Below are 14153 nucleotides of genomic sequence, written 5' to 3' on the forward strand. Positions count from 1 at the left end.
GAATTTGCTGAATTTACTCTACCAATGAATGAGAAGAGAGAGAGAAAGACTGGAGGGAGAGAAAAGAAGGACAGTAAAGGAGAGGGGCGAGACTGTTAACTGCCTTCCCATACAAGGAGAGGATAGGGGGAGAAAAGAGGAGGAGGGGGGAAGAGAAACCAAAAGGCAGCAAGAAAAAAGAGAGAGAGAGAGAGAGAGAGAGAGAGAGAGAGAGAGAGAAAGAGAAAGAGAGAGAGAGAGGAGGGTAATATGAGGAGATACAATCAGAGAGAGAAGGGAGGAGGAGAGAAATTTGGAAAGAGAGATAAAGACGAGGGGTTAAAGGCTGATAAGGCTCCACCATACTGAGGAGAGGAAGAGGAGAAGAAGTGAGAATAAGTGGAGCTGTATCCTCTCTGAGATCCAAGTGTGATTCTGCTGAAGCCTCAGCTCCAGAGTGATTGATCCATTCCAGGTAAGACAGACGGACTTCATTCATTTATGCGGTCTGACTGGATGGAGCAGCCATCTTTTAACCAAATGTGATGCAGCTAGTGGGTTCTTTATAGTATTTTAAATGTAGTATGTTTGGGTGAATACATATATTAGTTTGCAGTAAAAGTGTGTTTATTTTTTTTATAACAGGGTTTTATAGAGTAGCCAGCTAAACATGAAGCGTATGGAAGTTGCTCGTTATCATTACACTCTATTCACACTGATTCACGAACATGTAAGCAACATTTTAAAGCAGCAGTTCCCACAAGAGCTGACCTAACATCACACATGTTTATTAGATAGATTTATACTTTGCTTTGACAAGTATTCATGGTTTGTGCAGAATCGCATTCTGCAAATTAACTGATTAATGTAAGCGTTGGGTGTGAAAGTACATAATTTAAATTTGACATAAAGTGGATCAGAAACAAATGTGACAAAATAGTTAATCACACAAGAATGAACATATAAAAAGGAGTTTATAACTTTTATTTGGTTTTATGCATGAATAATCTGTTCTTTTACATGCATTTGCAGCTTTCATTTTATATATGTATATGTGTGTGTATACACACACACACACACACACACACACACACACACACACACACACACACATACATATATATATACATATATATCCAAATATATTTACATGTATATATATATGTGTGTGTGTGTATATACTGTATATATATATACTGTGTATATATACACTGTGTATATATATATGTATATATATATATGTGTATATATATATGTGTATATATATATATATATATATATATATATATATATATATATATATATATATATACACCTTTTTTTTCTGATGTGGTTTGGAACTAGCCTCGACCTGTCTCCCTCCCTTTTCCCTGTGAACTGCTCTTACACCGTCATGAATTACCCGTCTACTTGCTTGACAAAAGTCAAGGTTCTGACCCCCTGTTGTGACGACTGTTTAACTGGTTTGCGTTGTGTCTGTGTTTACATGCATGAGCTTGTCGGTGAAATTGAGTGTGTGGCTTGTATTTTACATGTGTGCGTCACAAAAAGGATAATTGAAGACTGTGATGCTTCTCATAATTTCCTGAATTCACTGCTGACCCAAAACACGATACGTATAAGGAAAAAAATTACCTCTCTGCCGTCCTCTATTTAAAATGGACATACCTCCCACTGGGTTGATGAATATGTCCTTATGTCTTTACCTGCATACCTGTGAATATGAGCAAGTCTGGGTGTGGACATTATCTCTGCGTGAGTGTGCTGTAATTACACAGTGAAGCTGCCCATGGGGAGCACGCTCTACAGTTGGCTCCACGCCACAGCCCCATTTGTTTTATTGGGTCTCGTGACTGACAGAAAAACTGCTGTGTTTGTCTGTGTCGAGTCTGTGGTCTGAGCCCATACATGAGTGTAGACCTTACTCTAATGAAATAAGTGTGCACCTCCTTATGCATCAGTCAACACCACTCCATCCTGTCATTTAGACTTATGTGCTTTGAGGAGCAGCTGTGAAAATCAGCTGATGGCAGGATGGTGTGTATGTGTGTGTGCTGTCTGAGGAAGTTCATTGTGTCAGTGTGGGAATTCAGAACATTTCTCTTTTGTGTGTTATAGTGTCAGTGTCACAAGTTCACGGAGGGTAGGTGGGTTTGAGGGCAGAACAAGGTCCTAAAGGATAAATGACTATTGTAGCAGCAAATATCACACGACAACCACAAACAAACTTCCTTGACATTAAACGAGAAAGCCTTTCAGCAAAGATCATGTTCTGTGTTTGCACCAGAACATTTGTGACTTTCAGGTGAAGAATGCAGGCCGTCCTTGCATGGAATTTGTTTGTAAAAGACAAAAACAGGTCAGTCTTTGCTGCAGCCCCTGACAGTGGTTACCTGCTTTCCTCTACTAAACACAGTGGATGGAGCAGAAAGGTAGCAGTGAAGATCACATGCTGACGTGAAGAGCCTTCAGCTCCTAGTGCTGATCCTCCTTTGACCCAAGCACACAAAGTTTGATCACAGATGTCTAAAACAACTTGCAGTCAGTCATAAAATCAATTCTAATATCATTTTCTTAAAAGAAATGAATGTTTTTGAGGTAGCTGAATATTTAAGTAACTTAACTAGTTACCTGCATTCTGTAGATGAGCAAAGTTTCAGCACATGAGATGATCACATAACCAAGCAGTCACATCAAAGCTGGGCTCTGTGTCTCCATACCATAAGTATGTTTATGGCAGACAATGCAGTGTCTAATAGACATGGGACTGGGAGTTGATTCAGCGACACACTGTGGCTGTGGTCACAAAAGTGTCAGAGTTGGATTTCTGTTGCTATATTGACAGAGTAACACTATCTGACTGCTGGAAATAAACTTCAGGGACAATGCGCAGTGGGACATGACAGTTATGTATGCTGGTCAGTGTGTTTGTATGTGGGGGGGGGGGGACTGACTTGCTCTTAATATTTAAGTGTCTGCATTCTGAAACTACATGGAGATTTAGTTTTGCTATAATCACCCCTAGATGCCATGCAAGACTGCAGCCGCAGATATAATCATGTCATGAAGTCAGAAAATACATTTCCTGTGTAACTGTAAGTATACGCATAGGAAACTAGTGAGGAAAAAAAGTTTTTTTCTTGTGTATTCTCACCAAAATAATAAATTTAAGTTGTCTTTTTTTTGCCAAGTATGAATTTCCTGATTTTGTTATGAATGCTGAAATGCTTCGCCCCAGTGCCACACCTATCCTGGAATATTTTGAAACTCACATCTTGATTGCAGCCTCTGATGTAAATTAAATCAATGTTCAGACATTGTGTTCAGATTCCCACACAGTGCGATATAACATTGTGTAAATGTTTATCTGAGCTGCCATTAGTGACAGGATAACTGGGTAGGGGAGCAGAGATGGGAGGAGAATATACTGCAAGTGTAAAAGGTCGCAAGGAGGATATGAGCTCAGCAGTGAGGAGGGAGATGGCTGCTGGAGAGAGAGCACAGGCAAAGTGGTTTTGATTTTCTTGTAATCATGTCAAGCATAAACTCAATTCTCCAATGTGATGTCAGGCCAAAATGTTTTTTTTTGTGTGTGTGCAATTATCATGCACGTGTCCTCCCCCTCACTGCAAATAGTTTGAGTCAGCGGCTGGTGGTCTGTGGATGCTCAGTCGCTGAGGTCAGTAGAGCAGCACAGCAGACAGGATCTGTCCTCAAAGATGTCATTCGATGTTGTTTTATTTTAGCTTAGCCTCTCCTGCAGACGTTATTCTGACAGCAGTGACTGTTAACCATTTTGCCATGTAACCACAGCTTGGCATTGGACCAGCACACATTAGGCCCAGCCCAGACAGATGGGTGGGTTTCTGTTAGTCGGAGTCTCCAGGGTCACCGGGTTCAGTCAGCTTTGTTCTTAGATAAACTATGTGTGTTGTGATAATAGGGCAGGGATGCAAAATTTCCCTCCTTTTACTGATTTTCCAGAATTGTCTGGGATTGGTTTCCTATATCTGACAGCTGACGTACTTTCATTTGCTTACTTATGAATGATATGTGCCAAAGTACTTCTGAGAGAGACTGGCTTTAATAAAAGTATAAGAGTGAATGTTTTATATAAAATCATCACTGATGGTGTTTGTGCATGGAACACAAACTTGATGTGATTCCAAACAACTCATTTCTCATTTTTTCATTTCTTCCAGATGATGTCATCAGAGCACCTGACCTGCCGTTGGCTGCTCCAGCTGCTAGCTGTGCTCCTGAAGCTTTGCCTCACTTCCTCTGGGCCGTTGCGACCACTCAATGGGACAGATTGCACAGCTAAAAGCCCTGCTTCCTATATCCTGGTCTTCACAGGTCACTGGAGCCCACAGTCCTTCCCCAAACAGTATCCACTATTCAGGCCCCCTGCACAGTGGTCAAAACTCATAGGTGAGTTTTGACCACTCTATCGAAATGGACAAAGAAATGGGTTGTTTGAAATCTATTTGATTCTGGTGGGAAACTGACTGCTGGCGCACAATGTTGCATAGACCTGAGATTATTATTCCAGATTCAGAAGAGGAGTTAGAAGAAAGTAGTTCATGTCCCTTTGTTAAAATGATGATAAAGTTGAAGGGACGCATCAGATTAAGGTCTGATTTTTTTCACATACAAAGAGGAAATAAAAGTTTATCAGTGAAGCTAAGAGATGGAAAATTTACATAAAGACACAAAGTGTCTATGTACAAAGCTACTATGTGTATTTTTTCTCTATCTTCTGTCCAGTTATGTCTTTAACTTTTCTTTTTTTCTTGAACTCTATCCTACTCTACTTTCCACATGGTGACTTGTTTACTGCAGTGTTGGTGGCAACCCTGAAAGAATAATTTCAAGGCTGGAGGAGTTGAATCATGATAGCTGGGGTGTGTTGAGGTTACACCACTTACATCAGAACAAGGAGGAGGATCAATTGTAATTCTGGTCCCTCTGTATTGCTCTGAATTGTGAGCCATGGAGTTTGGAATGCATGGCCAATGTTTTTACATCTGGGTTTTGGACTTTGAGAACAATAGATGAGCAACTTGGACAATTCTGTCGTATGCAGACCATTTGTGCCATGACTCGAATCTGTCACATGGTTGGTCGCACCCTGATGGGATGAGAATTCATACAGAGAAATTTATTTGTCCACAAGGTTTACACTATGGTATTAAATATGCTATAGTACCAAATTCATGCTGGAAATGTTTAGGGAATACTACCTGAAATGGTGCATCATCGTCTAAGTCTGTTATTGCATGAGAAGGTGGGGATGAGACAACTGGGAGAAGGGGTAGCTCTGGTGCGGCTCTAGTGGATGGTGACATTAGTGCAGTAGCTACGACACCATTCGTTGTACAGCCACATTCTAAAGTTTTAAAAATAATCAATACAGGCAAAGTGGTCATTTGGTGACACGTCTGGTGTGTCACCAAATGACCACAAAGCTACCAATGCTAACGCAACGGAACTGCAGACGTCTGGTTTGGGCCAAGCTTCCTGAACACCCAATCACAAGTCAGAAATGGTGCCTAAATATTCCATACAATTTTTCCATTGGCTAAAAAAATAAAACAAAATCGACATATTGGTGTTGATAACAGGCTGAGCACAACCAAGCCTGAAGCTATGACCCTCATTGCACGTGGGTATGCACGTGTGTGTGTGTATGTGTGTGTGTGTGTGTGTGTGTTATATACCATAGTACACCATTATGTGGCCTCCAGTACACTCAGTGACGCAATGCTGCCCTGACAAAAGTTGACGGGCTATTTACACCACAGAGACAGGTACTGGAGATGCTAGCACACCCATAATGGATTTAATTTATCTGGGCATAGGTGAACAGGAGGAGGCAAGGAATGGACTTTGTCATGACGGAACGATCTGCCTAATGGTGGGGGACAAAAATGTTGGAAATTACGTTTGTCACAGTTAACCTGTCAGGCAGTTTGGGGGCCTGTGATGTTTTTATGACATGAGAAAAGACCAAGGACACTGCCTGAGAGAAGAGGAAATAGAGTTTGTCTTGACCAAATTAAAAACACCAGCAACTGAGCTGGAATTGATCTTTAATGTGTTTGTAGGGTTGAAACGTGACATGTTTAAAGTTTCAAGGTCTTGACGCTTGTGGGGAAATTGTTAGGATGGAAATGCAATTAAGTGTATAAGCAATAGCAGTTTTGAATGAAATGGGATAGTGTGTGAAGTGTGCTGGGTATGCTGATTGTGTGTTGCTCGGTGTAACGAGTGTATTAATACATATGTCAAGAATGTTTAAGTATAAATCCACGATTGTGTATGTATGTGCCCAGTTCTGAGGGGTGAGGTAAGGCAGAAACATCAGAGCATTTGTCAGCGTGTTCCTGGCTAACCTTTCTCTGCCCTTAAAACCACTGGCCCAGGCCAGTGGCTCTGTGGGTTCCAATACGCAGCTCCAGAATCCGCAATACAAACACTTAAACTTAAATCAGTCTCTTATTCTCCACAGATTTCTTAGATAGCAAGAAGTACTTGTGGGAATCTGAATAAAATGGTTCAGTTGGCCCAAGGAATATGAATAAAGATTTTCCAAACTGTCAAAGATTTTTTTTTGTCACTTGGCTGCTGAGTCTAATATCCTGACCTTTCTGCTGGCAGCTCCAGCCTGTGCTGTGGTTAGATCAGAGATAGATTGAAAAAAGATGTAGCAATAACCAAATTGTCATGCCAGAGTCATGCATGTGGGCAATTCTTTCAGAATTATCTTTTTAAATGCAGGAAGTAGGAGGCAGCCATTGAAGTATATACAGGCTCCACGGTGGAATGATCTCACTGTCTGGCTGAGGCTCTGTGGTGTTTTGCTGACATTGATGCACATTCCAAGCAAATAAAAGTATCTTACTCCTGTCTTCTCGCTCTTGTATTTCTTTTCTCATTTTTAGCGGTCAGCCATAATCGTCATTTTCATCTGTGGGAGGAGGGTGCTCCCGCCGGCACAGGGGTACAGAGCTTTGCTGAAATTGGGGTGACGGTAGAGCTGATGAAGGCAGCCAAGGAGGCCAGGAAGAGACGCCATGTTGGTGCTATGTATCGGACAGCCGGCATCCCTAACGGCATCGGGCACAGTTCCACAGAGTTGCTCATGCTGCCCCGGAGCTCATTGGTAGGCACGAATAAAAATTAAGTAGAAGCAATACTCACTCATAAAGTCAAACACATGCTCAGACACGGTAAGTCACACAAACCATCTGGTTGACTAAATGTACTCAGGCATATGGTGACCCAGGCCTACACATAATGGTGTCGGTCTGCTCCGAGCAAACACTTCACCACTTATTTCCACTATCCAACCAGACTATGTTTAGCCCAAGTGACAAAGCCAAATGGCCACAAGTGCTAACAGCCATCAGGCTCGATTCTGCATTCTGCCTGCTGTCTGTCCCACTGAACTCTGTGACCACAGGGTGAAAGGTCAAGGAAGACGTTTAGTAAAAGGGGTGATCTGACAATGTGACACCATGTCTTTTAGGGATTGTAGTTAAACACAGGTGAAAGGGGAACTAAAGCATTAATGAGTAAATTAATGCTGGTTTTAGAGATACATCGGAGTATCATCTGCATATAAGTGATAAGCGATATTTTGTTTTTAAAATATAAATCCCAAAGGCAGCATGTACATGGATCTCTCCAAAACAGTCAGACACAAAAATAGGTTATAATTTCATCAGGTCACCAATAAATTATTCTCTCAGCCTCTGACTTACTCCAAGAGAATATTGGCGGTTGTAAACATTCTTGCTGACAGTGCTGGATGTTAGCGATCATTTCCTTGCTAGAAAAATAGCATTATAATGTTCAGCTAAAGCAGTCAGTTAGCCAAATCTGGTGGATATTTTGTAAGAATATTTATAGTGCAACATTTCCTCTTTGTAGTACTTTGTCTTTCGACATATCTTTATGGCACTACAAAAGCTAATTGTACGATATTTCACATTTTTAAACGTTTATTTTATGAGGTTTTAAACAAAGGCAAAGGATTTGATGAAGGAAAGAGGTATGGCACTGTGAAAAACCGAGTCGTATCATTCCAGTTAATTTATAGGAATAGAATTTTTTTTTTTTTTTTGTGAAAATGTATCAGATGACTGGGAGAGAACAATGGCAAAAGGAACGAAAAACATTTACCTCTATTTTTAGAAATAGGTGCGCGTCTGGGTTGGAATCTGGTGACTAACGTTTGTATATTGGCTATTCCACAGCCTGAACTCAAAGGCCCTCAAATATATAACGAACCCTGCTGCAGGGCGTCTCTGGTAACTTCTCATTTGACAGCGGCTTAGTAGTTTTTCATCAATATCCACGATGATTGATTTGTAAGTGGGTCCATCTGTTTTCAGATCAGTGGACAACCAACACCAAGCATAGTTTGAGTGTTGTGTGTTTGTGCTGAAAATAACAAAGACAGACTGAATGCCGTGAACCTGTTGACAGCTGAGTCACTCACACACAAACACAAATCTAGTTCCTTTTCTCTTCCTGACTAAACCCAAACAGTCATACGTAATGCCATGAAATTCTGAAAACGTGATTTTGATCTCATGAGCCTTCTGCTTTTGCTTTTTATTGCTTTTATATGTAATTCAAAACACAAAGATAAACACAAATGAGCACCAATCAGGACTTACTGGAATCATTCTTTAAAATTCAGTATCATCTAAGACTATGGTAGCTGCTGAATGTGGAAAAAAAACCCTCTGGGCATTAAGATAGTAATGGTACTGGACTGAGTTGTATGATTTCTTGGATGACTTGTTCTCTCCTGTGCTTCGTGGAAGATTTGATTTGATGGAGAAAAGGTGCGAGGAACCCTGGGAGCATTGAGAAACTCTCTGCTTAGCCTGTGTATCACAAATCGCCTCAGACTGATCAAGCCTTGTGTACATCCTTGCGGAGCGGCCCAATGGAAATAACAGGATAGACTTTCTTGGAAAGTGTGGTTTTGAGAAGACACTGAAAAGGACAAGAGGAGGGCTGCATGTGAGCAGAGGATGGAGGGAGGGAATGAAGGAGAAGATAAGTGGAGGATTATGGAAAGCAACAGAGCTGCTTTTAATTTAGGGACTCCGTTCCTTGCTGTGCGTCACAGGCAAGAAAACAGACCCCCGTGTGTCATGCTGACACAACCCCCCTCCCGTCCATGTGATCCATTGTGCCTACTGAACAAGTCTGATGTATTTTCCAGTACCCGCTCAGACTCCAGGTGATCCTTTCATATTCATCCAAAACCTGCCCACTCACCCTTCCCCAAGCTTTAGGGGCTCAGCCACAGTCCTCCAATATCAGGTCACCAATGAGGAAGCACTTTCAAATGCAGTGGTTTTTGGACGCCTTCCACCTCAGAGTGTGCTGACCCCCAGGCCACTTCCTGTATGAAGTCATCAGCTCTCAGGAAACATCTATCACACCGGAGACAGTCCAACGCTGCACAGGAAACTAGTTCCTAGTCCATGCATTCATAAGTTTAAATGTTTAATTATGTGTGTATGTGTGTGTGTGTGTGTGTGTGTGTGTGTGTGTGTGTGTGTGTGTGTGTGTGTGTGTGTGTGTGCATGTGTGTGCGTGTGTGTGTGTCCTACTTTAACTTAATCTACAAGCAACAATTATATTTTAAAATTACAATTGATGACACATGTATTTAATTTATTTGTAATTAAATTATCAAAAAACTTTGGTTTCATTTATAATAATTGTTAACAGTGAAATTAAGCGAGGGGACATAGGAGTGGGTTCTTACAATTGAGGAGTTTTCTAGAAACTTTCCACACATAGTGTACAGAAATGATCCCTCATTTTTTTTTTTTTTTTACTTTCCATGGTTACAAAGCGAAGTAGGACAGTGGCAGAATGGAATTTGTCTCTGATGATGCCTCACTTGAAATATTTTCACAAGAGTTTGTGTACACACCTCAAATGTACTGGAGAGATGCCATGTGATACTTCAGTAATTTTAAAGATTTTATTTTTATTTTAAAAATCTTTATCTCAAATAAATGAAATACAACCATGTCGACGTCCTCCTGTCTGCATTTTAATTTACCGCCATAATTTGTCTTAATAATTTCTTCTCTGTCTCTCATCCCAGCTGTCCCTGATGGTGAAGATGATCCCCAGTCCTGACTGGTTTGTTGGTGTGGACGGTCTAAACCTTTGCGAGGGCAACAAATGGAAACAGGAAGTGACAATAGACCTCCACCCCTTTGATGCAGGGACAGACAGTGGATTCACCTTCTCTTCTCCCAACTTCCCCACCAGCCCCCCAGAAAACATCACAAAGGTGAGCTTTGAGAACAGTGATTACAAGGACAAAACCCTTCTGACCACACATTGACCCAGTTAGCCACCAGTACATTCCAAAGGCATCTATTTTCGCCTTTATCCCTAAAATAGCTTAACGAAACAGGTAAAAGGTATTATTCTGAGCTGTCTCTCTTTAAATAGTTGCTAGGCATCACTCATGCCTGACCTGAAATGATTTGAAAAAAGGGCCCCCTTACATAATAGATCACCTATTGTTCCCCGGCATGTGTTTAAATTGGACTATTGTGCATTTGTACTTCTGCTGACAATCTGTTGGCGCTCTTTAATGAATTATGACTGTTCTTTGTGGATTTCAGATCACGTCTCAGATGCCAAACCATCCAGCCAACTCCTTCTACTATCCACGCCTGGAGGAGCTTCCACCCATTGCCAGCATAAAGATCACTCAACAAAGCCGATCGCCTGGCCGTCACACACCGATGTCAAATCATATCCTGCCAAACTCCATCACTCCCTATCGTTTCTCAGGTAAAGTGGGTCAAACAAAAACAACGCTATTACACTGATTTGTTACGTATAAAAATCACAATGTGGTGCAAGTCCCAGAAGTTGATATGAAATGTTCTCCAGATGCTACAATCAAGTAAAAAAAAAGGAAAAAGAAGTGTGATCAGATTATTACTGATCACGTCTTTTTGTTCTCACACATTCTGCATTACTGATATATCTTTCCTCTCCATGCAGCGACACCACTGGACTGTGAAGTGTCCTTTTGGTCATCCTGGGGTTTGTGTCTGGGTCCCTGCTCCAGAGGTGGCGTCCGCCACCGCACACGTTACATCCTCTTGCGGCCAGCAAACGCTGGCACGCCCTGTCCCGAGCTGGAGGAACAGGCCGAGTGCGTCCCTCACAGCTGTATGAGACGCCAGTAACCCCCACAGATACTACCAGTTTTCAACACTGAGACTCTCATGTTATTACTGCTGGACTGAGTTATCAAAACTCTCAATCAAAACTGGACTTGATGCTGCACATAATTTTTGTGTTTGCCACAGTCAACTCCTCTGAATATGTTTTAATGACAAGACAGGGAAGTTGAAGTATTGTATGGATATTAATGTTTAAGATTCTACTTTACTTGTCAATCTAATAAAGTGCTTTTTTGTTAACTCATGTGGATGCAGAATAGAAACCCTGCAAGGAAGATGCACAACAAATGTCTCCCCAATAACTGCAGAATGAGACTTGAAAAGGTTCAATCTGTAAGCTGATAACAGCACTAATCTTCAACACATGCACACACTCTTACATGTATGTACATAAATGTCCTTGTACATGCTGCATACTTTTACAGGCATGGTGGTATCAGTTTACTTAAGCAACCTATACATCCTTGGCACATGCAGCTGTGTCCAAAATAACCCCACGTCCATTTATAAATATCCCCTTTCACGAGGAACACCTAATAACTGACTTGGGGCACACAGCTTTTTGAAATGAGCAGCTGTATTTCATATTAAGGTGCAAGTTTTTATAGAAAATATATTTTTATTATTTTTCTTTTGATATTTTTGTATATACTGTGTGATGCATCTTATCTTGTATAACTGATCAATAAATATGGAGGTGTGTTTTTCAATTAGAAATGCTCTGTTTTACTGTTTCCTTATTTGACTTAGTGTTTTGGAAGTCTTACTATGTAAATTTTATGAGCCATTTTTAAAAAAATGTAGAATGACGTTTCACCCTAAGAACTCACAGCCCAAATTCAAAGCTCCACATCCATCAATATCATCTAAAGAAACGGTTATAATAAGTTATATTACCATTAAAGCAGAATTTTAAGCATTCATAAATGAAAATGCAGTTTGTTACATATCATCATACAATTATATTTTGTCACAAAGCTTCATGTTCCTGAGATTTGTTGTGGTAACTGTATGGTTAATGATTAAATGTATAGACAGAAGCAAAATAATTCATCTATACAAGGTCATATGCCATTATCAATGACAACAATCTAATCAAGCATTACCATTATAAGTAAATCAATACACAAGCCATTACCAGTATTTCACCCATAAATAACAAATGTTTCTAATACTTTGTAGAGACCCTTTTGCTGCTATGACATGACATATACAATTCATAACCGAACACCAGCTGTGAGGAATCTTGGCCTATTCCTCCACCAGTTCTGCAATATTATATATCATAATAATCTATTTCAAGCCCCACCACAGTTTTCTTCTACAGGATTCATGTCAGGTGATTGATGGTCATTCTGGAATAATCCAGGATTTCTTCTTAAATCAAACCTCGGAGAATTTAAGGTCTACTGGGGATCATTGTCTTTTTGGAACATCCAGTGATGACAAAACTTCAGATGAAGAAACATTTTCTTCTAGGCTTTCCTCATGATTAATGGAACCCATCTTACACTGCAAATCAGCGGTACCCAAACTAAGGCCCAGGGGCCAGATGTGGCCCCTTCTCTACATTTGGCACGGCCCCCTAAACAGTACCAGAAAAATGACACCCCACCAATCACCAACAAAACGGTCCCTGAGCTGATCTATCCAGAATGGAAATGGCACCTTGCAGTTTTAACAGACGTGACAGAAATGCAATCGTCAGTTTCTCTGTTACAAACTGACCTCGGCCCCCCATCAGAGAAAGGACAAGTTATGTAGCTCTTACAGGAAAAAGTTTGGAGACCCCTGCTGTAAATGTTGCAGGCTTCTAGTAACTGGGGAAGCAAAGCAGCTCCAGAGCATCACTGCGCCACCACCGGCCACCATCAACGTATACCTCATTTCTCCTCCTCCAGACGTACCACTGGTCCATGAGTCACAAGTTTAATTTCATGCCTCTGCAGCACAGCCTCTCAAGACTTCTGTGGCCTACAAGTTTTGAACTTCCATCTGGTTCTGGTGTTGGTTTTGGGACAGCAAATAGTGTATGTTCTAGAGTTCAGGCATGAAGCTTTTATGAAAAATCAGGCCCAAAGAGAGAAAAAACTTTCGAGCTCCACTGTTGAAGTTCAACTGTAAAGTTGGAAGAAATATAATCAACTGAACTAGAACAGCATTTTGCTTGTGTTCATGTCCAACTTACTGTTTTACTACTTTTACTTATTTTACTCAATGTTATTTGGGATTCTATTCAATAATTTTGGTGCTATAAGGTGAAAAATAAACATTTTGGAGACAAAAGCTCTTGCATTGCTCTGTTTAAATGTATCATGGGTGGTGGTTATTGCAGCAATTACATGCACACTACAATAATTACTCGACATTCATTCTCGTCTAATGCAAGGAATTTGTGGCATCATAGCGCCTCCTAGTGGTTACAACAAACATAATTACTGATAATTAAAAAGTATTCATTCAAATCTGTCCTGTGCCGGAACTTATGTCAGCTGACATTGAATGAAGTATTGGTTACCTGGAAACACAAAGATGCTCTTCATCATTCAAACATTCCTGATGCCTGACCATCATGCTGTCCCACCTGGGCCTCCTCACACTGTCCCACACCTGGATTAAGGACTTCCTACACTCCACCTCTCTTCCATCACTGTCCTCCACTCATCTCCTTCTGCCCATTTGGCTGTATGTTGACTCCAGTACGTCACTCATTATACTGTACACCCATGACTGTACACTGACTCTGTTATTAAATTTCCAGATGACAGCGCAGCGGTCGGACTGGTTTTAGGAGATAAGCCTGCCTACAGAGGTGAGCTCTACTAACCTTTAAACACGGTGACGCTGAATATCAGACACACGGTCTCCTCTCATTTTCATAAAGGGAGACTGTGTGGAAAGAGTTTCACAGCGTTGAATTCCTGG

General features: G+C 40.9%; 1 protein-coding gene across 1 annotated transcript; it reads left to right on the top strand.

Moving 5' to 3' along the window:
• Positions 1–271: 271 nt before the first annotated feature.
• On the top strand, positions 272–11961 carry spon2a (spondin 2a, extracellular matrix protein). Its single transcript, XM_068326353.1, has 6 exons — positions 272–454; positions 4182–4410; positions 6924–7144; positions 10124–10315; positions 10656–10827; positions 11044–11961. Exons 2-6 carry the CDS (start codon positions 4182–4184, stop codon positions 11229–11231), a joined length of 1002 nt encoding a protein of 333 aa, XP_068182454.1. The 5' UTR covers positions 272–454; the 3' UTR covers positions 11232–11961.
• Positions 11962–14153: the final 2192 nt, after the last annotated feature.

The sequence above is a fragment of the Antennarius striatus genome, chromosome 10 (genome assembly GCF_040054535.1).
Source record: "Antennarius striatus isolate MH-2024 chromosome 10, ASM4005453v1, whole genome shotgun sequence".
Taxonomy (NCBI): Eukaryota; Metazoa; Chordata; class Actinopteri; order Lophiiformes; family Antennariidae; genus Antennarius; species Antennarius striatus.